Here is a 26,356-nt window from a genome sequence, read left to right on the forward strand (position 1 = left end):
ATAGAAAAATAATAGTATCAATCCATACAATAGACAGAGCTCCTAACCTTAACAGTGGAGGTTTAGTTGCTCATGGTTCAGAGAGAAAACTAGGATTCTGAAAAACTGTAAATTGCGGAATGAGGTCAAAGAGAAGAGAAAAACCCGAAGGACTGATTCTTTTTCCTTTTATATATAATCCTAATTAATGTAAAATATATTTTCTAAAACTAAAATAATATATTTTCCTATTTTAAAATAAAATACAAATTTAATCAAAATTACTTAATCATTCGTGCAAGCTCTTGGGCGTATATGGGGACCACTTGAGATGTTGAGGTCTACGCTGAACTTGGGAAATGATGAGCGGATAATTTATACCATTTTGGCATTATTTTTACATAGTTTTTAGTATGTTTTAATTACTTTTTATTATATTTTTATTATATTTTAATTACTTTTTATTATATTTTTATTAGTTTTGATGCAAAAATCACATTTCTGGACTTTATTATGAGTTTGTGTATTTTTCTGTAATTTCAGGTATTTTCTGGCTGAAATTAAGGGACCTGAGCAAAAATCTTATTCAGAGGCTGAAAAAGGACTACAGATGCTGTTGGATTCTGACCCTCCTGCACTCGAAGTGAATTTTCTGGAGCTACAGAAGCCCAATTGGCGCGCTCTCAATTGTGTTGGAAAGTAGACATCTTGGGCTTTCCATCAATATATAATAGTTCATACTTTGCCCGAGGTTTGATGACTCAAACTGGCGTCTAAACTCCGGCCAGAGACCCTTTTCTGGACTAAAACGCCGGAACTGGCACCAGAACTGGAGTTAAACGCCCAAACTAGCACCCAAGATGGCGTTTAACTTTAGGAATAGCCTATACATGTGAAAGCTTCAAAGATCAGCCCAAGCACACACCAAGTGGGCCCCAAAGTGGATTTCTGCACTATCTGCACTTAGTTACTTATTTTCTGTAATCCCTAGTAACTAGTTTAGTATAAATAGCACTTTTTACTATTGTAATCGAACCTGAGGAGCTCTAGACGTTTAGTCCTTAGACTTGGAACATTTGAAGGCTGGCCATTCGGCCACGCCCAGACCTTTTTCTCTTATGTAATTTTCTACGGTGGAGTTTCTACACCTCATAGATTAAGGTGCGGAGCTCTGCTGTTCTTCATGAATTAATGCAAGTACTATTATTTCTCTTTCAATTCACGCCTAATTTTTCTCCAAGATATACTCTCGTACTTAATTCAGTTAAGTCAGAATGAAGAGGTGACCCGTGACAATCACCCACTATCTTCATTACTCGCTTAGCCAAGATCCGCGTGCCTGACAACCACAAGCAGTCTACATGATGTTCAACGTAGTCATTGGACGACAGCCGGAGTATATTATCTTGGGTCTCTAATTCACGGACCGAGTCCGTGAGATTAGGATCTTCGTGGTATAGGCTAGAACCAATTGGCAGCATTCCTGAGATTCAGAAAGTCTAAACCTTGTCTGTGGTATTCCGAGTAGGATCTGGGAAGGGATGACTGTGACGAGCTTCAAACTTGTGAATGTTGGGCGCAGTGACAGTGTGCAAAATGATAGAGAGATCCTATTCCGACGCTAGTGAGAACCGACAGATGATTAGCCGTGCGGTAGCTATACCTGGTATTTTTCATCCGAGACGAGAAATCCGACAGTTGTTTAGCCGTGCAGAAACCGTACCTGGTATTTTTCATCCGAGAGGATCATACAGCTTGCCATGGAAGGGAGCACGCATGGTTAGAAGAAGACAATAGGAAAGCAGAGGCTCAGAAGCAACAAAGCATCTCCAAACGCTTATCTGAAATTCCCACCAATGAATCACATAAGTATCTTATTTTATTTTATGTTTTATTTATCTTTTAATTATCAAAACCTCGTAACCATTTGAATCCGCCTAACTGAGATTTACAAGATGACCATAGCTTGCTTCAAGCCGACAATCTCCGTGGGATCGACCCTTACTCACGTAAGGTATTACTTGGATGACCCAATGCACTTGCTGGTTAGTTGTGAGGAGTTGTGAAAAGTGTGATCACAATTTCGTGCACCAGGAAACTTCAAGTTCAGTGTAGAGGAGGCAGTATTGATTCACGCTTTTCCCAAGTTCAGCGTGGGATGTGGCGTGTGCTTCCCTGGGAGTTTTCAAATCCACGCTGAACTTGGCAGGGGCCAAGTTCAACGTGGAGTGGGCAGAGTTTGCTGGAGAAGAAGTGTGCACTATTATACATCGTTGGAAATCCCTAGAAGTTAGCTTTCCAATGCCGCTAGAACCACGTCAATTAGACCTCTGTAGCTCAACTTATTCCTGGTTGAGTGCAAAGAGGTAGGGGTTGACAACATCATTTGCTTTCTTCCCTTTCTGGTACAAAACTCCGTCGAATCCATCCAAATGCTACCTGAAATAAATAGAATTGTACACAAATCAAAGTAGCATTCATAGTGGCTAAAAGGTATTTAAATTTTGATTGAACTCAACAATTTGAATGCAAATTCACTAGGAAAAGATAGAGAAGATGCTCACGCATCACCAAGCATTTTATCAAACACTTGGTGTGCATGAAAATAAAAACATATTAAATTACAATAATAATAAATTCTAAAGCTAGCAAAAGCAAGAAAATAATAATAATAACTCAATTAAATAACAATAAATAAAGAAACATGAAATTGCATTAATAGAAATTCAAATTAACAAGAGTTCATTACAATAAAATAACCAAATAAAAGGAATAACAAGTAAAACTAAAAGAAGTAAGAAGCTAGAAGAAGAAATAGTAAAGAAACTAAATCAAGACAAGAATTAAAGCATCAATCTAAGAGAAAATTAACTAAATCTATCCTAATTCCAGAGAGAAGAGAGGGCTTCTCTCTCTAGAATAACCTAAAACATTTTACTAAAGTTAAACCTAATTGCCCTCTCATTGCCTCCTCTTGAATTAGGGTTGAAATAGCTTCAGAAATGAGTCGGATTGGATTCTGGAGGCCCAAAATTTGCTGCCAGTGAATTATATTAAATGAGGTCATGTACTGGCACCTGTGCATACGCACATTTGCTAATTTTTCCACTTGTGCGTACGCACAGAAGGTTGTGCGCATGCACATTTGCTGAAAAGCTCCAAACTTCATTTCTTCATGAATTCTCCACTTTTAAATGATTTTTCTTCATTCCTTCAATTCAATATTTGCCTTACAAGCCTGAAATCACTCAGCAAATACATCAAGGCATCAAATGGAATTAAAGTAAATAAAATTTAGCAATTAAGGGCCTAAAAAATATGTTTTCACAATTAGGTACAATTTAGGGAGAGAACACAAAAGCATGCTATTTCATTGAATAAATGCAAGGAAAGTTGATGAAATCCACCCAATTAGAGTAAATAAATACCATGAAATGTGGATTCATCACTATATCAATAGCAGCCTGATTGATAACACAGGTAATTAGAGACATCTATTTCATCAGCCATGGAGAGATGTCTTCGAACCACCACCTACGCAGATTAACAATCCCAACCAGTCGAAGGAGCATCAAGTTGTGGATGACGGAGCCTCATGTTCAAACCCTCTGAAGTCAAGAAACAACTTTCACAATTGAAGGAGTTGAGCACCTTGTCGACATTTAAAGGCTTTAGTTTATCATTATACACCTTGAAATCGACATGCAATCGACATGCAGCTGTTCAACATATAAACTCGAATCAGCCTTGATCACTTTAAGTTTCCCTTTATTTGTCCACAAAAGGACACTTTGATGCACAGTCGATAGTATAGTCCCAGTACTATGGATCCAATCGTGTTCCAATAACGCATTATAACTGGCTTTCGATGATACAACCACAAAGACAATATTTCGATCGTAAGATCCAACTTGCATACAAGAGTCACTAACCCCTTTGCAGGAGTAGAAACTCCACTATAGTCAGTCACATAAATGTTGGTTGGGATCAGATCATCAGGATGCTTTCCAACTTTCATTAACATTCTCTCTGGCAATAAATTTATTGTCGCTCCCTCATCAATTAGAATCTTATTTACCTTAATTCCACTCATAGAAGTTATGATATGCAGGGACCGAAGATGAGACTTTTTTTTTAGTAGGCCTCTAGAAATACCCCAGCTCATCCTCATATCGAATGAATGAGAAAATCTCTTCATCTTCTACATCGTAATCTTCACATGGATTCCCCTTATATTCCTCAAAGTACTCATTTGGGATTATCGAAATGGTACTCACCATCTCATCATCACCCTCTTTGAAATACTCTTCATCTAAATCATCATCTTTCTCTTTGTTGACCTCTGGGGTTATCATCATAGCTTTGCCTTTATCAAGCTTAGCAAGAGATGGGATCTCTTTTGGGTATGTTTCCCCATCGACCGGAACTACTACCCGGGAATGAATAGAAGGAGTTTCCCCCTTGACTCAATCACCTTGAGATACCCTTGGTATTTGACGTCCACCCCTTCCTCTTTGGTTTCTTCTGGCTCGACCTCGGAAATAAGGATAACGACCTTGAGGGAGGCTTCGATGACCCCATTGTGGGTTACACCTGTATTGAACATCTTTATTACAAAATTCTCGGCAATTTCATATCCATTGTACACTTAAAGCCTGCGAATGGCTCAAGGGTGCAGAAAGATTTCTCTAAGGAACACCAGAACTCTGTCCCTTTACTCTTTGAGTTAGTTGCCTCTGTTGAACTTGCTCTTCTTTATGAGCTAACTCTTTCTTCATTCTTTCTTTCTCGAAAATTGCTATAGCTTTTGCATCAAATACTACATTACATCGAGGACATAGAGATACGTCCTGGTCTTTCAATTTTTGTTGCATTAAAAACTCCAATAGCCTATCACCAACTCTAGGATAAACCGCTCGAACACTAGACTCGAAGTCTCCTAGACTAGTATCGAAGTCATAAGAGAAACCAACCATATTAACATCAAAATATGGTTTAGCAAAACTAGCTCCAGCATTGAAAGGATTAGAATCAACCTTCATTTCTTTCTTTCCATCATCGAATTTCAACCTCCCTTCCGTGATTGCTTCTTTTATCAAGTCCTTAAAATAGACACAGTTATTAGTCTAATGGCTAGTTGCTTGATAAAACTTACAATAGGGTTTCCCCTTTAAATCTTTTATCGAAAGCAAAGTCCTGCCTTCTGGTAAGATTAACTGTTTATCTTTAAGCAATACATCAAATATTTTATCTGATTTCGAAATATCAAAACTGTATTTCTTCCCACTCTTATGTTTCGAATCACTTAGTGTATCAAAATTCGAAATTTTCTTAAGTAAAGAACAAACATAAGGTGGTCCTTTCTTTAATTCAGCCAAATCGACTTCCGCTTCGAAATCAGATTCCTCACTTGAGGATTTCATTGCAACATATGACACCTTCTCTTTTCGAGAAAAAGATTTACTTTTTAATTTTCTCTCATTTTGATATTACTCCTTTTCTTTCCTAAGAGTTTCAACCTGGCGTATCCTTTCAGCCAAATGGGCCAAATCAGGTATGTGGACATTAAGCAACTTTTGATGCATATAAAAATCTAGCCCCATCGTTGCCATCTTTACTACTTCACTCTCAGGGAGAGATACATAACATCGACTTCGAGCATTTTTTAAATGAATCATGTAATCATCAATTGTTTCTCCATCATCACATTTTAAAGCCACCAAGTCGATAACTGTTATGTTTAATTCTCCTCTATAAAATTGAGACTGAAAAGTACTTTCCAACTGTGTCCAAGTTGTCATCGAATTAGGCCTGAGATTTGAAAACTAAGTAAATACATTCTTCGTTAACGAAAAAGGAAAGAACTTCATTTTCAAATTTTCATCATTTGCCAAATTGCCTATCTCAACCAAATATCGAGCAATATACTCAATAGTTGATTCACCAACTTCTCCAGCAAATTTTGTGACTATTTTAGGATTTTTTTACCCCTCGAGGCACTTCCGCCATTTGAACAATAGTAAGAAAAGTAGAGACAAAATAGATTTGATTCATAAAATCCACATTGAATCCAACCCTATTGAGCACATCCTCGACCATTCTTGTGATCTGATAACGTTCACCACCTTGATTGACTCGCAATCGAGCCAACACATCATCAGCATTTTGGCCACAACGAACCATTCGAGAATTTTCCCTGCCCATGAGTACATCATCGTTTTCATTTTTAAATAAATTTTCAATGCCCTCATAATTTCCTCCCATATTCTGCTTATCACCCTCATCATAATCGACAATTCGAGCGATCTACTCTACTTGTCTAGCAAACCACTCAAACTTTGTCTCATGATCTACCATCATAGGGTTCAAGATTGTAGTCATTTGTTGGGTTAACCAGTTAACCAAATCATGATGAATTTCATCGACATGTTGTCAAAATGCTGCCACGGTTGAACATTATTCGCCCCAACTGTGCTTCCAAATTGAATTGGAGGAGAAAAACCACCTATTGGTGGAGTGTAACCTGGAGGAGGTCATAATGAGGCCAACCAGCAGTTACTAGGAGCTGAGTTTGTAATGTGTTACCACGTGGGCGTGTATTACACCCATTATTCCCTGTTTGGGAACTAGTAACCACCACACTTTTATTCAACACATTTTCTTCCGGACGTGAAGTAACATTCGCCGAGGATTGTGCAACTACTAGCATAGTGTCACTTGCAGATGAACCACCATTAATATTCAAAACCTCGTCTGCCATGAGTACAATTCTTTCAGTTTTTAATTGCATATATTATGACAACATATAATCATTTGACACACTTAAATTTTTAAACTGTCCCACTGGACATGTCAATTTGTTTTATTGATTTTTAGCAAATCAAAAGTGGTTTGATATCTAGTAGTCTGGGAACGAAACCTACTCCTCTGTGAGTATCAGTTTTCTAAAGTGCATCAAAGGACCTTTTCGATTGAATAAAACTAAAGAAAATATGAAAGATAAACAAAATAAATCTTGAAAATAAACTGACTGAATTTGAAATAAATTGCATTGAATTTAAATGAAACAGGAGAATGCTTTCGATTAGATCAAAGAATTTTTGAAATTGAAAATAAAGTACTGAAACGTAAATTAAACAAGAAAACTAAATGTTGTTCGAAAGATAAATTTGAAGAAAAATAAAGGTTACAGGAAATGTAAATGAAAATTTAAAAACGTAGAATGAAGCTTATAGAAAAATGACTCGAATACAGACTCAGAAAGTCTCTGGGATGTAAGTGTGCTTGAGTGTTTTTTTGAAGTAAAGTTCTAATCTTTTCTTCATCAATCTTTCATCTATTTATAAAAAATTCTGACCAATCAGATTCAAGAATAACTTCAACGCATGCTAGTCTTTGAATAACCATTCCCACTCTTTATATATAATGTGTGTAATTGCAAAAGGAGACCTCTTTAATAAAGACACTAAAAATGTCTTTTTTTAAAGTCGTTTACATATGTCATGTTATTATTTGATATTTTTATTAAACCGGTTAATAATTTATTTTTTAATAAACTAAAACAAAATCGGTTTATTATAGCAACAATAATAAATTGAATTGTCCGCATTATAATTATTAAACCCGGTTTGATCTGATCGATTTATACAATTTAAATCGAATCATGTTTAAAAGAAAGAAAAAAAAAGCATGACTTTATTCGAGTGAACCATCTCGTGTTTATCGCTTTATTCGAGTGACAATAAGGCATGTACTTATTGTTGAAACCACGTCATTATGATTATGAAGTGTATATAGCATGGTTAAATATGATTGTGTATGATTTCGTATTGTGGGGTTTATTTGATTCATAAATCATACAGGATATTCTCGTAGAAAAAATGAGAGGAATGATTTCTGTTGGAGAAGGGACAATATCTAGGGTTTTGCTAGACTTTAATTAGTTGTTTAGGCTGAAAATTTTTTGCTCTTATATAAGGCAAAACACATCAAAATAGTGGCAGAATTCTACTTCACAGGAATCATTCCAATTGAGAGTCCCTCGACAATCAATATAGTAGACCATTGTAAAACTATTTTAATTTCTCAGCTAATTAAATTTAACTATTCAAATGATCATTCATGCAGTGCATAAAAAATTGAATATATTAGTTAATGTGAGCATATGATTAGATTATAGTGAAAATTAGGTTTATTGATGTTACTATAAATTAGATTGTTCATTCAATGCACAATCTGATCCGGTCTAATTATGTAAATGGGTCAAATTGAACCAGATCTAATGGTTATGATATGGACAATTAAGTTTATTGATATTATTATAAAGACCAATTTTTTTTTTAATCTTTTAACTATTAAACTGGTTTATTAAATGCATCCAATTATAGTTTGACACCTAAACATCTTTAAAAAAAGTATTTTATGGTAACTTTATGGAAGCATCCCACCGCAAAAATCATCTTCGAATAACCTTCCTGAGTGCATCGACTAGCTCCTGTTTCTCATTTCTCGACAAATCTTTCTCGATATAATCCTTCATTCTTCGAAATAGAAATCCATTATATTTCGAATTTCGTATTTCTCGAATCAAAATATTTTCGATCAACACATAGATATCATTTTATTATAATATATATTTTTTTTCAAATTTTTTGCCGCACACCTGCATAATACCACCACCAAAAAGACAAAATTTGGGATAGGCAAATAGATCAGAAGTTGTTCCAAATGGACAACAAGGATACAGAGTTCTTGAAATATTCATCAAATATATATATTTTAGGACGGCCAACCTAGCCGAGGAATCATATATATAGCCATAGGTTATGGTTTACAGCTATATGCACAATTACACACACACCAATTCATACGTAGAATAATGCTCCAAAATCAAGCCTTAATATTCAATATGAATGATGAACATTATCATCGTTTGCTCCTCTTTATAATGGTAGTGATCGTATCCGCTGCGCCTAACCTACAATCTTGTGATGGTAGGCAACGTATCTTATTTATTAAATTCAGTCTTTTTTTTTTTCTTTTAAACCTTTCAATATCATTATTTACTTGATTAACATTTCAGGTGGAAAGATAATGATGGAATACATAGGAGCAACAGGGGCACAAGTAACATTCAATTCAGTTCCAATAGAAGAAGGGATTGATTTCCATTTCATTCTTGGGTTCGCCATTGATGCAGACGCTTCCGGCAATGCCCAAAACGGAAAGTTTTCGGCATATTGGACGGAATCGTTGACACCCGAATCTGTTGCAGCCATTAAGGCACGCCATACCAATGTCAAAGTCTTGGCTAGCCTCTCTGGTTGGAGTCTGCACGACAAAGTCATACGTTGGTATGACCCAAAAGACACTCACCTATGGATTTCAAATGCATTCTCATCTCTAAGGTCTTTAGCACTCACTTACCACCTTGATGGCATAGACATTGACTATGAAGTTTTCCCAAGAAATAAAAACTATACTAGTTTTGCTTATTGTGTTGGTGAGCTCATAACTCTTCTGAAGAAACATAGTGTTATTTCTGTGGCCACTATTGCTCCCTATCACCTAACTGTTGAAGCCTATATGGAACTCTTCAAAGGTTACAATAATGTTATTGATTATGTTAACCATCAATTCTATACCGACAAAGTTTTGACTCCTCAAAGGTACTTAGAAGATTTTAATATTCGAGTAACGCAATTTGATAGGAATAAGTTGCTTCCTAGCTATGAAGTCAATGGAAGGGGTATTCAGGGGGATGCATTTTTTGGAACTCTGAGTTTGTTGCAAGAAAATGGATTTGAGGTCGGAGGCATTATGATCTTCTCAGCCGATGCATCTTCTTCCAACAACTATTTATATGAGAGAAGATCACAAGCATTTTTGCTCAACTCTACCGCTACATGAAGGATAAAATAAAGAAAAAGTTGAGTTATATATTTATGCCTGCGGACCAAAGGAAAGATCATGAGTTCCATGATTGAGAGACATTAGTTTAGTCCAATTCTCCTGTTTTTTAAAAGGGAGCTACTCAGATAAATAAAGACGTCTAAATCGTTGTTTTTTAAAGATGTTTTCTAGTAATTAAAATTTAATACATATAATTAATTAAACCGTATTATTTTTGTTAAAATTAGGTCAGACAAATTAATTTAATTAAAAATATAGTAAATCAAATCTTGAATTGATCTAAATTAATATTATTTTTTATAATTACAATATTTGATTTACTATTTTTTCGGTTAAATTAATTTGTTTGGCCTAATTTTGCCAAAAATAACACGATTTAATCGATTATATGTATTAAATTTTAATTACTAAAAAACATCTTAAAAAAAGATATTTTAGACGCCTTTATTTGAGTGGTTCCTTTTAAAACATACTGAAATTGTCGAATTTAGTCTTGATATATGGGATTTTTTATTTAAATAAATAAAATAAAAGTAATAATTACCGAAATAAATAATTTTAAAAATATTTACCGTTTTGCATTCCCTACTCATATCTCGTTTACACTATAAACGAGATGAAATTTTATGTATCTCGTTTACATTGTAAACGAGATATGACCCTGCAGATCAGACTGCTAGACAACTATGCACTCCACCCACCCTCCAAACCTCCCTGAACACAACAAAACAGTATTGCTTAGACCATGTCATAGACCTACTTAATATATCGCATTGACACCCATTTTTAGCTTGACGACACTGCACATGGTACTTTAACCGGTGCGACTCGATCATCCGGTATTCGGCGCTCCTTCGAATACTGTAGTTCTTCACACCCTGAAGCACTGCCTCTCGACTTCTAAACTTGTGACCGACCCGAAACTCTACACCGTCGTCTAGGTTGTAATCCTCTTCCTCCGTGTCAAGAAACGGAGTCCTCTCGTGCATGGCGTCCATATCCAGACTGTGATAGTGAGATGGAAGTGCCGAAAGCGTCGGAATTGGGAGAGGTGGAGGGAGGACATGGCGCGCCACAGTCTGAACAGGTGTCTCCGGAACATACTCATCCTCATCCCCACTATCGGACAAGTCGCTGTCCATACTGTCCGCTACGTAATCCTCGTCTGACTCCTCCTCGCCCTCCACTGCCTCATCCACTGGAATGGTGACATGAATGGGCGGTGGTGCGAGGTGTCGGTCGTCCTGTACATAGGTCGAGTGTACGGAACTCCCATCACCACTGTGTCCCACCTCTGCTGAAAGCTCCATTACCTGCTCCACCATGATCCTCCCATGGATGTCGACCATCAGTCGCACATGCTCGTCCCCAAGAAGTCGGAATAGTCGAAACCGGAAGACTCCGTTACCCATGGGTGCCAGCAACCTATATGCCACCCTTCCGATTTTCCTCGCTTGTGTACCACCGAGCTTGCTCAATATCAAACTCTTCAAATCGGACAACGTCTCCACACGCTGAGTGCGAAACAATATCGGATCCTCACACTCAAATGTCACCCCGTTGTCGCCATTTCTCATTCGACAATTGGCATATATGTATGGACTATCACTGGCCATTATTTGTGAAAAATATGAGACACAAAAAGGATAGAAAAAATTTGTGAAGAATACCAAGGATTACACATCCTTTTATAGCTATTGGAATTGTCTTCCATATATCTCGTTTACACTGTACACGAGATGAAATTTAATGTATCTTGTTTACAGTGTAAACGAGATAAACGTGGTTTAACTGACGTGTCATATCTTGTTTACACTGTAAACGAAATATGAGTAGAGAATACAAAACGATAAATATTTTTAAAATTATTTATTTAAGTAATTATTACTTTTATTTTATTTATTTAAATAAAAAATCCTGATATATGACTTTAGAAAACTTAAAGTTGTTAATGTGTAATCTATCAGTATATGTATATATTAGACAATTAATTTTTAACACTTTAGACAACACTATTAGTTTAATAGATTTAGCTAAAGACACCTTATAGTAGTGTTAAATGTAAAAAAACTTATATTGAAAAATTAAAATTTTTAAACTTTCAAAGTATATAATGTTCAAAAACTAGAATTTTTTTAAAAATACTAATCTCTTCACTAATATGCTTAAAACACTTAACTTGTTCATAAAAACCATTATTAGTACCCAGTAGAATGTTCTTAATTCAATTATTCATGCCCATTATTTATTAATTCACGATTCGCCAAGGACATGATTAACATGACACTACTACACATATAATACTAAAACATGATGTGAGCCTTTTGATCATTTCTGAAACTCAAGAACAGACATGAAAGGATCAACATAGAAGGCACGGCAAGAAGAGAACCCAGCAAAATTGGCAAGATCTTTGAATTGTTGTTCGGTTCTCTGCTTCCCCTTAGGATTGTACATTGTCATGTTGTACACGTCAGCACCAAGTAATGTCCTTGTTCTTTGACTTTCATCCGTTGACTCTGGCAGCACGGGCTCAACAACAATCAATTTCCCTCCATTTGGAAGTGCCTTGTAACAATTCTCAAACACCTTCTTGGTATCCTCGTCCGTCGATGTTGTAACTAGCCACTGAAACATTTGATGTATATGTATTGAAATTTTCCATGTTAACATCGAATTGTAACTATTTCAAGTTAAAATTGAATCTAGGAATATTTGTTTGTAATAAGACTGAAATTGAGAGAGTGAGAAAGACCTTTAAGAATATAGCATCTCCATTGGGAACAAATTCATGGGCGTCACCACCTACATGGATTATTCCTAAAATGCACAACGGGACACACATGTTAATTAACTAGTCACAACAATGTTTTTTTATTAATGTGTCAAATTTTTACAAATTTATTATCAAATTACCATTTTTTTTTAAAAAACTAATTATCCAAATGCCATTACTAGAACACAAACACCCCAATCCTATTTGAATATAGATTAAGCCATGTCCATAACTAAAAATGAAATAGGAAACAAGAGAACCTGGAAGAGGTGGTGCATGAGCAACGACATGGGGCAAATCGAAGTTGATGCCCTTACGGATATTAGGGTACCTTTGCATAATCATTTCTAAACAGTCACCATAGTTGCCACCAACATCAACCAATGATTCAACACCATTGAATCCATCATAGTTCTCTAGCATTTCCCTCATGAATGGTACGGACACACTACGCATAGCCTTGCCAAACAAGTTTATCATATTCGGCCTTTTTGAGTAGTAGCTCATCGCTCCGTCGCCGTTAGCCTTCTTGAACGGCACCGTTGTTGGATCCTCCACTGCCTCCGCCACGAATGGCCAAGTATTTATCAAAGCATCCTATAATGCCATGCATAATTGCATATTCCCAAAATGGTACATTTTTTTTTTATTAAATGTGGTTATAACAACATTAAGCGATATTATGTCGATGTAAAATTATATATGTGAAGGGGAAAAATTCCGAAAAAATAATGATACTTTTTGTTAGATTAATGTTAGAGAATCCCATTTTTTTAGTTATTCTTTTTAAAATTATTTTATTTATTTTAAATTTTAAATTATACTCTAAATCTTTTAAATAATAAAAAATTTTAAAATGAAGAAAAAACTAATATTAACCAACCAAAAATTACTTCTCATGTTTTTTAAATCAACTATGCTATGTGCACACTAAAATCAGCTATTAAAATCAGTTATCAGTATAAAATACATGTTGGAATACGAAAACACATTGAAAATAAATTAAACCACATATATATTTATACACAAATATATTAGTGACTAATTTTAGTGATTGATTTTGATATACAAATAATATTTTTAATTTTTTATTAACTCTTTAAATTTTGGTACAATAAGAATTTATTTTTTTCTGGCAGATATACATTAGTATTTCTTGATAAAATAACTAGACTTCTCTGTCAGGTACTAACTAGTGTCTATCAAGTAATAGTTAGTATATTAAAAAAATTTCACATAAAATGCTGCTAAAAATTTAAATATAACATTGTTTATTTTTATTTGATAAATTTAATCAAGGAAAATTAAAATGTCAGGTTATGCTTGTACTTCAACCAAAACGAAAATGTAATAATACTTTCATTTTTTTATTATTTTATTAAGTGATCAATATTTTTTACATTTATTTTATATTTAAGTTAATACTAACTAAATTCTCATATTTTCTCTTAAAGGTATTAAATCTCTAATAGTTTTTTTTAGTGCGTTAAAAATATCAAACCAATTTTTAAGAATTAAAACAAAATAAAACATGTCAAATATAAGTCAATAAATATTTTGTTTAGACTAATATTAGGTAATCAATTTTTTATCAATATTAAATAATTTTTTAAAATTATTTTATTTATTTTAAACTTAAATCTTAAATTATAAATTAATAATTTTAAATTCTATTTTTTTAAAATTAATTAATTATTAAAAAGAATTTCTTTTATTTTTTAAATATATAATGGAAGACAGAATGCAATGTGTGGATGATATTCAATCCTTTAGGATTTGTGGGGGATATACAATCAGACTACCATCATATCACACACACATACAGTATCACCATATCATAGATTATAAATTTGCCCGTGACTACCGACGTATAAACTTATAAATATCTTAATATTTTATATTTAAAAATCTAAAATATTTTAAAAAATTCAATTTCTTTTCGAAAAATCCCATCTAAACACGCCCTCAATGGCGGTAATCAAAAGCTTTAACATAAAAAATAAATTAATTAAGGGGCAAAAAAGACAATTTAGAAAACAAACCTCATGATGCTGGAGCATGTAATAGGCATAGGATAGACCTTCATCATCATCAACAAGGGTTTTACCAATGTCAGTTAGGGTATACTTCCTCTCACCATTTGGGTTGAGATGCTCAAAAAAGATGTTAAAGCTTGTGAGCAAGCGAAGCATGCGTTGAAGATTGTGTGGATCAGCGCTACCATGGGGATGCACACGTGTGATAATTTCCGAAGCGGAGAGAGGAGTGTTGGAACCTTGTTGCCAAATGGTTTGAGGGACTTTCAGTTTGATTATGGCTACCAGTGACATAGGAACACTAATCATGTGTGCCAATTCGAAAATTGCGAGCCTTTCTTTACTTTGAGACTCTGGTTTCGTAACACCACCATTTGGCAACTCCATTATTATTGATTTGAGGATTTCGTTTTCTTCCTCTTTTTCTCTCACTTTCTCTTTCCCCAAAATCCAAATGAATTTTATTATTTTGTGATATATATACTATTAAAGGAAAAAAACACACTTAGGCTAATGCTTTTTTATAGATTGAAAAATTGTTGTGGTTTTCTATACACATCACATCGACCGCTCACGCCCTGCATTGATTCGCGAAACATATTTTTTTTATTTTTATTTTTTAAATATAATTTTTATTTTAATTTTTTTATATCTTAAAAAATACGATTGCATTTTAAAAAAATAATTCGTTATTAAACGTTGAAAATAAAAATATATCTAATTAATTTATTTTTAAAATATATTTTTAATATTTTAAAATATAAAATTATATTTCAATTAAATATACAATTTTAGTTATTTAATATTTTTATTAAGATAGTAATTTATTTTTATACGTATCAAACATGAAATAAATTATTATCTTAACATAATTAATTGTATTCATATAGATGTATTAAGAGATAAGATTAGAAATATTAATAGTTATCCCTTTATTCATTATAACACATTTAATTCAATGAATACGTTCCGTTCTGTATCAAACAAAGAAATCAATAAATAGTCAAATACACTTGTTCAATTCTAAATTTTAAAACTAAATTGACTATATTTTTATGGGTTCTTTTCTCTCATTGCATTGTTTCTAACATTATTTACTGTACTTGATTTATTTAGCTGAATAATATCTATATTAAGAAATTATGTCATTTCTTTTTGAAATTAATTAATAAAATTTTATCTTTAAAAAAATTGATTATATTAAAAACAATTTCACTACGTTATTAACAAAGATTCTACCAATTTCTACCAATTCTTAGTTATAGTTGTGTTTAATAAAAGTGTCTTTATAGAAACCAAGTTGGGTTGGTCTAGTGGTTAGCTCACTAGTCCACTTAAGCAAGTGTTGGGGGTTCGAATCTCGCCTTGTGCATGCAGTAACCCATTAGCCAACGGCAAACCCTTAAATGGAGCTTAGTACCGCGACGGATTAGTCCTTGACCTGCCGGGTTGGAGCTTAGTACCGCGACGGATTAGTCCTTGACCTGCCGGGTTGGGGGATACCGTGGGAACCAAAAAAAGTGTCTTTGTATATGTGTTTAATAAAAATATTTTTTTTTATAGTTGTGTTTAATAGAAGTGTCTTTATAGATGTATCTCCTGGATGTATTTTCTTATACATATATTTAAAATATAATAATTAATTATTATTGACAATAAATTGACAGGTAGTATATTCGTATCCTGTACTTTTTCTATTAAAAATTTTATCTTTATTTTTTTAAAAAAATGTCTATATAAACTTGTTAGAAAATAGAAGACCTCGCAATAACATTTGGTGGGAGAAAACGGAGGAATTGGCACATTAAATAACTAATGGTAGAAGAAAAAAAAATCATGCATAAAAAGTTAGAAACTGATAGTAGAAGGAAGAGGAGAAAAAAAAAAGTCCAAGACTAAGAGAGATTCTAATGTTAAACTCAAAATCCAAAATCCTGTGTTTTGGATTAAAAATATTTTTAAAAGTGATAATTAAAAATTCTGAATACAAGAAAAATACGTTTTCAATTTTATTCTATATTTAAAAAAAATATTTTTAATAAAATATTTTTAAAATATTTAATCAATTATATTTTTATGTTTTATTTTTATTTTTATTAAAAATGAATATGAAAACGCCCAAACCAATCACTTTTTTTAATGCACATCATCGATTAATCTTTTTATATTAATATAATTTTTAATAAAAAGATATATAGGTTTAATTTGTTTGTTAGATATAGAAGCAAAAATTATAAAATATTTTAATAAAATGTATATGATATTTATTTAATTTTTTATTTTCTTTTCTAATATTAAGTTATTCATGTATTTGTTTTAGGGAATAATTTTGATGATTAAATTAATGTTTCATTTTCAATAAAAATTAACTAACGTTATATGTATTTAACATTAATATATATGTAAAATTAAACTCATGCTAAATATATTTTCAAATAATAAATAGTATCTGAGTATGATTTCTTTCCCAAACCAAAATCATTGAAATCAATAAATGGTTAACATTAAAATGAGACTTACCATTTTCGGGAATAGAATTTCTTGCATTAAATACTAAATGGTTAAATCCCATTATATATTCAATTTTTTGGTAATTTCTTTTTGGAAAAAATAGTTAAAGCCCAAACCAAAGGACCACGCAGCAAAGTGAAAAAAATAATCATTACAGTAGCATGCTGCACTCAGATTCAAGTCCCAACTTTAGCTGGATATAGTTTAAAAACTCATAGTCTAAATGGAATATAAATTATCAATTTAATCAAACATATAAAGTATCTAACCATTATCAATTATCATTTTTATTGAACCGAATTTTTCTCAATTATTGTGTCCACATCATCTTCCACTCCTTCAACCCACCAAAGATTATAAAATTAATACCAATCAATAATGTTGTTTTCTTCTTCCCACTTCAAGTAATCAAGTTCCCTCGCCACTAACAAACAAACCGCTTATCTTGTTTACACAATATATTTACAAATATGATACGTGATACACGTGTAATAATAAATGTGTCTTATCTTTTTATTGATAGTGTGAATAAAATTTATATAACCTTATTTCATTTATATTATAAACAAAATAACTAAAACAATATAAATCAGTAAAAATATTATAAATTATCTATTTTAATAAATAAAATATTATTTTAAAAAAATTCCTAGAATACTTTATAACAAGTTAAAATTAAAAAATAAAACAATATATTATAATAAGTGTCGTAGTTGAAGCATTTTTCATATAACAACAAAAAGGACCCTAGCAGTTCACCAAAAAAAAAGGACCCTAGCAAAAAAAATTTTGAGATTAAAGGGAAGGATTTAAAATTTAAGGTAGAGTAGTATTATTTTTGTATAAATGTTTGGGTTAAATTTTAATTTAATTTTTAATATTTTATTTTGTTCTAAAAAAATTTAAATAGGTTCAATGTGATTTTACTGTTAAATTTGATATTAATAATTAATGAAATGAGTAACGTAGACATTAATAAAGTCATTAATTAAATTATATCTTCTATAATGTGTTAAAAAAATATAACTAAAATTTTTGTGTAACACTTCTCCTTAATTTTTTTTATAAAATTTCATATTCTAACAATCAATCATCGTTTTAAAATCAAAGAAAATTTTTTTATATCAGTGATGTGATGGTTCGTAGATTGATTTTACTTATATACTGAAATCGAATGCTATTAGCTTTTCAATATGCGAATTGTTTGCATCAAATTTAATTGTGAGACAATATTGAACCCACTTAAAATTTTTTTGGGATTGAAATAGAACATTTAAAAGTTTTTGAAATTGAAATAGAATATTTAAAACGTTAGAGATTAAATTAGAATTCGTCCCAAAAGTTAGAGAACAAAATAATACTTTATTCTAAAATTTATTAGGAACAATCTCAAGAAGTGTATTCATAGTTACTGTTCCTAATAATAATTATTTGTGCCCATTATTTTTGATGATTCATCATAAGTAGGGACTTAATAACAACATGCATCACATACGTTACTTGAATGGATCATTTGTGAAATTCAAGCACAGCCATGTAAGGATCAATATAGAAAGCACGAAAGTGAGAAAATCCAGCAGAAGTAGCAAGCTCTTTGAATTGTTGTTCAGTCCTGTGCTTCCCCTTGGTTCTATACATTGTCATTATGAATATGTCACCAGCAAGCAATGCTCTTGTTCTCTGGCTGTCATCCGTCATCTCCGGCGCCACCGGCTCGCAAGCGATCACTTTTCCGTTCGCTGGAAGCGCCTTATAGCAATTCTGGAAAACTTTCTTGCATTCCTCATCTGTCCATGCTAACAGGACCCACTGCATGCTCATACGTGCATTACTGATTCATCAGTTGATGTATTCAAATAAATTTCTTATGTTAAACTTATTAGAGAAATTGCAAATTTTGTTATATAGATATAGAAGTTAGTTACAAAATTTCTGCCTTAATTCTTTAGTACTATTTGCATTGTTTATTAATGATTGGCCTCTGTATTCATCATTTGCTATAAGTTCTTTAAGAGATTACTTCCTCTAATTTATAACAAATTTATTTTTTTTATACATATTCGTATATTTAAATATAAATTAACCTAAAAATATATTTATGAACTAGGTAAAGTATAATTTAAATTATCAATCATTTAGACAGTAATAGTTTGAATTTTCTGAAAAAAATATAATTGTTTAGCACTTAAAACCAATCATTTTATAAAAATGATTTTGCTAGAGAACTAACCTTTTCTAATCAATAAACAGCCAACAAAATAATGAATAAACAAATATTAAAAAGGAGAAAAAGATAAATTTAAAAGAAAAGAATAACGTTGGTGGCTTATTGTTGGTTGAAAAAAAAAGTTAGTTTATAATCTCTTCCCCATATTTAAATGAAAACTAATTTCAAATTTTATTTAAGCTGATTATTAAAATGTTTCGATTTTACGTATGCTTTATTATCTAAAAAAAAATTATACTCCTCTTCTCTTGTGTTAATGATACTTTTTTTTTCTCTATTTATAAAATATATATTTTTTTGTGAGAATGAAATCATCTATTTTTAGTCCATTTGATCAAAATATTTTACAACAATGATTATAATAATTATATATATAAATTAGTAATGATTATTTTATTTTTTCAAATTATAATAGTAATAATAATAATAAATATTTCTTATGATTATAATAAATTTTATTTATTTTTAACATTTTATCACATAATATAAAATATTTTAACATCATTATAAAAATATTTAAATTTTTATATATTTCATAATTAATGATACAATATTAAAAATATATAAAATTCTTAAATTAACAATAAATATATATTCTATATTATTATAATTATTATTTAAATCAACCAAATAATTATCAACAATTTATTCATATAATTATAATAATTATTAAAGGATATGTATTTTGGTCAAGTAAATTATTTTAACCTTTCAAAAAGTAATATGTATTAATTATAAAAAGGGGAATTTCATTTTCTATTTTCTAAATTAAGAGGGACACCTTTATGAAGATGGCATCTCCACTAGGAACAGATTCAAACGCGTCGCCACCCACATGAGTTACACCTACAATATAGTATGAAAATTTTAAGAGTAAATTAATATCCCAAAAAGTAAAGCAAAGTGACATAAACCAATATAATTAGTAGGCAGGTACGTAATAATTAAGTGAAACTAAAACTTTCTACCACCACTTTAGAGTTTAAGTTCCACTTTAAACGTGCATAATGCATGTATAGGTAAAATTAATTAACTAAAAAATATATTTAAAGAAAAATTATAAATGACCAACATTTTTTTTTATTTTTACCTTATTTTTAAATCAATACTAAATACTAACCAACTTTCTCTTTTTTATACTAAAATGTCGGCACCTAAAATTTCTCATATTTAATTTGTAATTCACAACTTAAGGTACATGAGTCCATTTATCTTATGCATGGTTCTAAAAATTGGACCTAATTGACTGATTAGACCATTCCAACTGCAAATTGAACATTAGTACAGTTTGATTTATTGTAAAAATTTATCAATCTTAAAATCGCTTGTAAACTACTGAATCAGTCAATTTTTAGGTAGACAAATCGAACCAGGATTCGATCGATTCTCATGAAACGTCATCGTTAAAACCTGACCTCAATTCCTCATTTAAACCTGACCCTAATAATCTAGTACACTCTCCACTTCTCCAGCATTGTTATAGCTCTCTCCACTCCAGTTCAGAGTCCAGTCTCTCCCTTAACCCTCACTCAGACTCAGCTTCTCTCCACTCTCCTTCTCAGTGCCGCTCAGCCCTTCCACCGTTGCCATTCCTAGCTCACCCTTTTCCTCCCTTACGGTCACAGCGGCCGTTATTCATTGCTCATCGTCTATCGTCGCACTTCGAAGCCGTCGCCCGTCGTCCTCTTCGAAACTCGCCCATCGCTCGTAGTCGCACTTCCAAACCGTCGCCCATCGTCCTCCGCAGAACTCGTAGTCGCTGTCGTCCTCCGTGATGCAATCAGCACAGTAAATAGTTGCATTCCTCCACATCCTTTACCCAGCTCTCTAAAACTTTACTTCTAGAATGTAGATGTCTCAGATAAATTATTTGGTTTTATTTTTCTTATTTACATTTAGCTGTTGAATTTTTACTTTTTGTTTTTTAAACATAATTATTTGTTTTAATTTTTTTGGATTTGATTATTTGTTTTTAGTTCTGTTATTATTTTTTATTCTGATTTTTCGTTATAATTATTTGTTGTCGATTCTAATTTTTTGTTTTAAATTTGGGTTCTATGTTGAATTTTGTTTCTGAATCGATTTTTTATTCTAATATTTTGTTATGATTATTTTATTTTCTGTTATGCTTTTTTTTAGAATTTTTTATTTTAAATTGGTTTTTGAGAAATACTAGGGTCATTAATTTTGGTGTTTTATAATTATCAATTGGCCATCAATAATATTTTTAATGGTGTGAGATTACATCTATTTTAATAATTAAATACTAGTCAAAAACACAAAAGTTGTTGGCCTAAACTTTTCCTTGATTTTTTTAATTTTGAGTTTTGGTTATGAAGATTCTTTTGGATTCTGATAGCAAATATGTTCTTGTCATCTAGCAATAATGTTTAACACAAAAATGTTTAAAAAATATTATTATTCGCAAGATTGTAAGCTGTTCACTTAACTTTAGAATATTTTGGGTTCTCATTACAACAAATTTGTATTTATTTATATTTTATTTGTTATTCTATTAAGAAATAATTTTTTTTATTAAATCAACGGTTCAATCAGATATACCAATAAATTACTAAATCAGTAATTAAAATGATTCGATGACTAATCTGAAATTTTAATTTTATTCGAATGATAAACTTTTAAAAATTCTAACAAACATAGAAAATAATGACTTTTATACATAATAGAAATTAAATTAAGAGCAATGTTATATGACTAGTAAATATTATAATTTTTTACTGACACTTAATCAACAATAATTTGTATCTATATTTACAAATATTTTACACATAAGAAATATATAATTTATAATTATATTTATTAAAATTTTGTACACATAAATTAATATATTTTATACCCATAAATTAATATAATTTGTATTTACGTTTTTTAAAATTTACACGTATGAATTTATAAAATGACAATTTAGTATTTTTACACTAAATAGTGATGACAAAAAAATATTAAAAGTTGTTGACTTCTCTTAAATTAATTAGCACACATATATAAATATGCACCTGGAATCTGTGGTGCATTGGCCACCATATCTGGAAGATCAAAGTTGATGCCCTTACGCACATTTGGGTATTTTTCCATGATCGAGCGTAAAGAGATACCATTGTTGCCACCAACATCAACCAATGTGTCCACACCTTGGAAGCCATCATAGGAATCCAAGATGTCCTTCATTAAAGGTATGGACATTCCACATAAGGATTTAACAGCCAATTTCAATACATCTGGTCTCTTTGTATAATATGAAATTGCACCCTCTCCGTTTGCTTTCTTGAATGGCTCCACTGTTGGATCCTTCACTGTCTCCTCCATCAATGGCCATGCTCGCATCAATGCATCCTAGTTATTATGTAAATACAAAGTAAAATAATAAGTAGTTCTAGCTGGCCTCTTTATTTGGGTGTATATTATATTATTCACCATTTAACATAACATCAGCTAATACTATAAATAGTCTGTTATACATGGAGAGACTTAGAGCGTGTTTCGTTTGTGTTTTTATATTGTATTTTTATTTGTAATGTTTTTTATTTCAGAATTTATGAAGGAAAATGTAGGAGATGAAAATTAAATAAAAAATAAGATTTTATTATTTTAATTATTTTTTTATAAAATTTTAAAAATAAAAAATATTAAAAATAAAAATACAAATAAAATATACAATTAAATACCATTTATATAAGTTCTTAAATTTAAATTTGAATCAATACTAAAATTAATCCTTAAAAAATTTTAGATCAGATAAATACTTTAGTTCTTAATTAATAAATTTTTATTCTCTAAAAATTTTAAAAAATTATTTTTGTCTGACAGATTAGTTTTTTTATCATTTAAAAAAAAGTTTAATAATTGTCTTATAATAAAATTTATTAAAAAATTATTTGTTCTATACACATATTAAAAATTTGACTGAGAATGAAAGAAAAATCAATCTATCTATTGAGAATAATTTTTTAGAACTGATAGAGAAAAAAATTTGTTAAGAATAAAAATATTCGATGTAAAAATCCTTAGAACTAATGGTATTTACTCTTCAAATTTTAATGTGGTCAATATAAAAATTCGTATAATAATAATAATAATAATAATAATAATAATAATAATAAATTATGTGTTAATAAATAGGTGAGAAGTTAGAGAAAAACTAACCTGATGGTGCTGGAGCATGTAATATGCATAGGACAAACCTTCAGCATCATCAATGAGAGTTTTGCCAATATCAGTGAGTGAATACTTCCTTTCACCGCTGCTATTAAGGTGTTCCAGGAATATGTTATAGCTGGCCAGCAAGCGGAGAATGCGCTGAAGGTTCTCAGCGTCATAGGCGGCACCACCGCGGGCGAGAATTTGAGAGGCGGAGATGGGAGCGTTGGAACCGCCTTGCCATATGGCTTGGGGGACCTTGAGATTGATGACGGCGACGAGGGACATTGGGACACTCATCATGTGTGCAAGTTCCAGAATTGCAAGCCTCGCTTTGTTTTGAGACTCACAAGTGGTGGTAGTAATCCCATTCATCTTCATCTCCATTATTAGTACCTACTCCTCCTTTCTTCTTACACTCGTCTTTATTTTGTTGTGTGTAGTACCAAGATAACATTATCCACGTATTTATAGCTGCCGAGGATATAAATATGCTTTGTTCTATCACCTTTCATGAGTGAAGAAGAATTTGGGATAAATATGCTTTGTTCTATCACCTTTGATGTATCCGCCTTTAAGTTGAGCAATGCATGATGTATTATCTTCGAACAGGACAGTTGGAGCTATCTTATGATCAATCAGTCCACATGATGACAGGATATATTGGATCAAACTCCTCAGCCAAAAACACTCGCGACTTGCTTCATGAATTGCTAGTATTTCGGCATGATTAGAGGATGTTGCAGCAATCGTCTGTTTCGTGGACCTCCATGATATAGCTGTTCCACCATATATGAACAAGTATCCTGTTTGAGATCTCCCTTTATGTGGATCAGACAAGTATCTGGCATCTGCATAGCCAACTAGTTGTGACTTGGATCCATATGGATAAAACAATCCCATATCAACCGTTCCATGAAGATATCGAAAGATTTGCTTGATTCCACTCCAATGTCTTCTGGTTGGAGAGGAACTATACCTTGCTAGTAAATTCACAGCAAATGATATATCGGGTCTTGTATTATTAGCAAGATACATTAGTACTCCAATGGCACTCAGATATGGTACTTCAGGACCAAGTATATCTTCATTTCCTTCTTTAGGACGGAATTGATCCTTCTCCACATCCAAAGATCTTACGATCATTGGGGTACTCAAGGGATGTGACTTATCCATATAAAATCTTTTCAAGATCTTTTCTGTGTATGTTGTTTGATGAATAAAAATCCCACTTTTTATATGCTCGATCTGCAGGCCGAGACAAAACTTAGTCTTTCCAAGATCTTTCATCTCAAACTCTTCTTTTAGAGTTTTTATAATTGTTGGAATCTCTTCAGGAGTCCCAATAATATTTAAATCATCAACGTACACAGAAATTATAATGAACCCAGATGTAGTTTTCTTTATGAAAACACATGGGCAGATATCATCATTCTTGAATCCGTTTTTGGCCAGATACTCTGTAAGACGATTATACCACATTCGTCCGGATTGCTTTAGACCATATAAAGATCTTTGCAATTTGACTGAGTATAACCCTTGCGAATATTCATTGGATGGTTTAGATATCTTTAGTCCTTCAGGGACTTTCATATAGATATCCCAATCTAATGAGCCATATAAATAGGCTGTTACCACATCCATTAAGTGCATATGTAGTTTATGATATGCGGATAAACTGACCAAATAACGCAATGTTATCGCATCCACTACAGGGGAATACATTTCTTCATAATCTATACCAGGCCTTTGTGAGAAACCTTGTGCCACAAGTCGGACTTTATAGCGTATAACTTCATTTTTCTCACTTCGTTTTCTCACAAATACCCATTTGTATCCAACAGGTTTTACATCTGCAGGTGTACGGACTACAGGTCTAAAGACTTCACGTTTTGCAAGTGAGTCTAACTCAGCCTTCATGACTTCTTTCCATTTTGGCCAATCATTCCTTAGTCGACATTCTTCGACTGATCTTGACTCAAGATCCTTGCTTTCATGCACGATATTTAATGCCACGTTATATGCAAATATTTCATTGACAATTGTCTTATTTCGGTTCCATTTCTTTCCTGTAAAGACATAATTTATCGAGATCTCGTCATTTTCAAAATTTTCAGGTACCTGAACGTCTTCTGGCATTATATCAGAATTTTGGACAACTGCAGGTGTCTTTACTATGTCTTTTTCAACAGGAATATTTACCTCTTTTCTCTTTTGAGGATTTTTATCTTTGGAACCGACAGGCCTGCCACGCTTCTGGCGTAAATTTGCTTCAGTGGCTATTTGTCCTACTGGGATATCAATTCGAATTGGGGCATTTTCTGCCCTTCCACGCTTCTGGCGTGATTTTGCTTCAGTGGCTACTTGTCCTACTGGGACATCAATTCGAATTGGGGCATTTTCCGCTGGTATATAAGATTTGGTTATCCTCTTTGTATCAGAAAATGCATCAGGCAATTCATCTGCTATTCTTTGCAAATGTATAATCTTTTGAACTTCTAGTTCACATTGCCCTGATCGAGGATCTAAATGCATCAATGATGATGCATTCCAATTAAGTTCCTTTTTAGGAAGCTTATTCTCTCCCCCTAATGTTGGAAAATTTGATTCATCAAAATGACAATCCGCAAACCGAACTTTAAATACATCTCCCGTTTGTATTTCAAGATACCTCACTATAGAGGGAGAATCATATCCAACATATATCCCCAATTTTTTTTGGGGTCCCATTTTGGTGCGATTTGGTGGTACAATGGG

At 32.0% G+C, this 26,356-nt stretch overlaps 3 protein-coding genes across 3 annotated transcripts; 1 reads left to right on the top strand and 2 right to left on the bottom strand.

Annotated features, from left to right (window-relative positions):
* Positions 1 to 8,825: 8,825 nt before the first annotated feature.
* On the top strand, positions 8,826 to 9,888 carry LOC112784956 (chitinase 2-like). The gene is made up of 2 exons (XM_025828342.3): positions 8,826 to 8,972; positions 9,062 to 9,888. Exons 1-2 carry the CDS (start codon positions 8,858 to 8,860, stop codon positions 9,886 to 9,888), a joined length of 942 nt encoding a protein of 313 aa, XP_025684127.2. The 5' UTR covers positions 8,826 to 8,857.
* A 2,182-nt stretch (positions 9,889 to 12,070) lies between these two features.
* On the bottom strand, positions 12,071 to 15,367 carry LOC112782793 (nicotinate N-methyltransferase 1). The gene is made up of 4 exons (XM_025825391.3): positions 14,710 to 15,367; positions 12,928 to 13,264; positions 12,647 to 12,711; positions 12,071 to 12,519 (listed from the first exon to the last, which is right to left on the bottom strand). Exons 1-4 carry the CDS (start codon positions 15,088 to 15,090, stop codon positions 12,220 to 12,222), a joined length of 1,083 nt encoding a protein of 360 aa, XP_025681176.1. The 5' UTR covers positions 15,091 to 15,367; the 3' UTR covers positions 12,071 to 12,219.
* Positions 15,368 to 18,556: 3,189 nt separating this feature from the next.
* LOC112784665 (nicotinate N-methyltransferase 1) lies at positions 18,557 to 24,052 on the bottom strand. The gene is made up of 4 exons (XM_025827957.3): positions 23,606 to 24,052; positions 22,459 to 22,795; positions 20,223 to 20,287; positions 18,557 to 19,023 (listed from the first exon to the last, which is right to left on the bottom strand). The coding sequence occupies exons 1-4, from the start codon at positions 23,984 to 23,986 to the stop codon at positions 18,724 to 18,726; spliced, it is 1,083 nt and encodes a 360-aa protein (XP_025683742.1). The 5' UTR covers positions 23,987 to 24,052; the 3' UTR covers positions 18,557 to 18,723.
* Between the last annotated feature and the right edge of the window lie 2,304 nt (positions 24,053 to 26,356).

The sequence above is a fragment of the Arachis hypogaea genome, chromosome 20 (genome assembly GCF_003086295.3).
Source record: "Arachis hypogaea cultivar Tifrunner chromosome 20, arahy.Tifrunner.gnm2.J5K5, whole genome shotgun sequence".
Taxonomy (NCBI): Eukaryota; Viridiplantae; Streptophyta; class Magnoliopsida; order Fabales; family Fabaceae; genus Arachis; species Arachis hypogaea.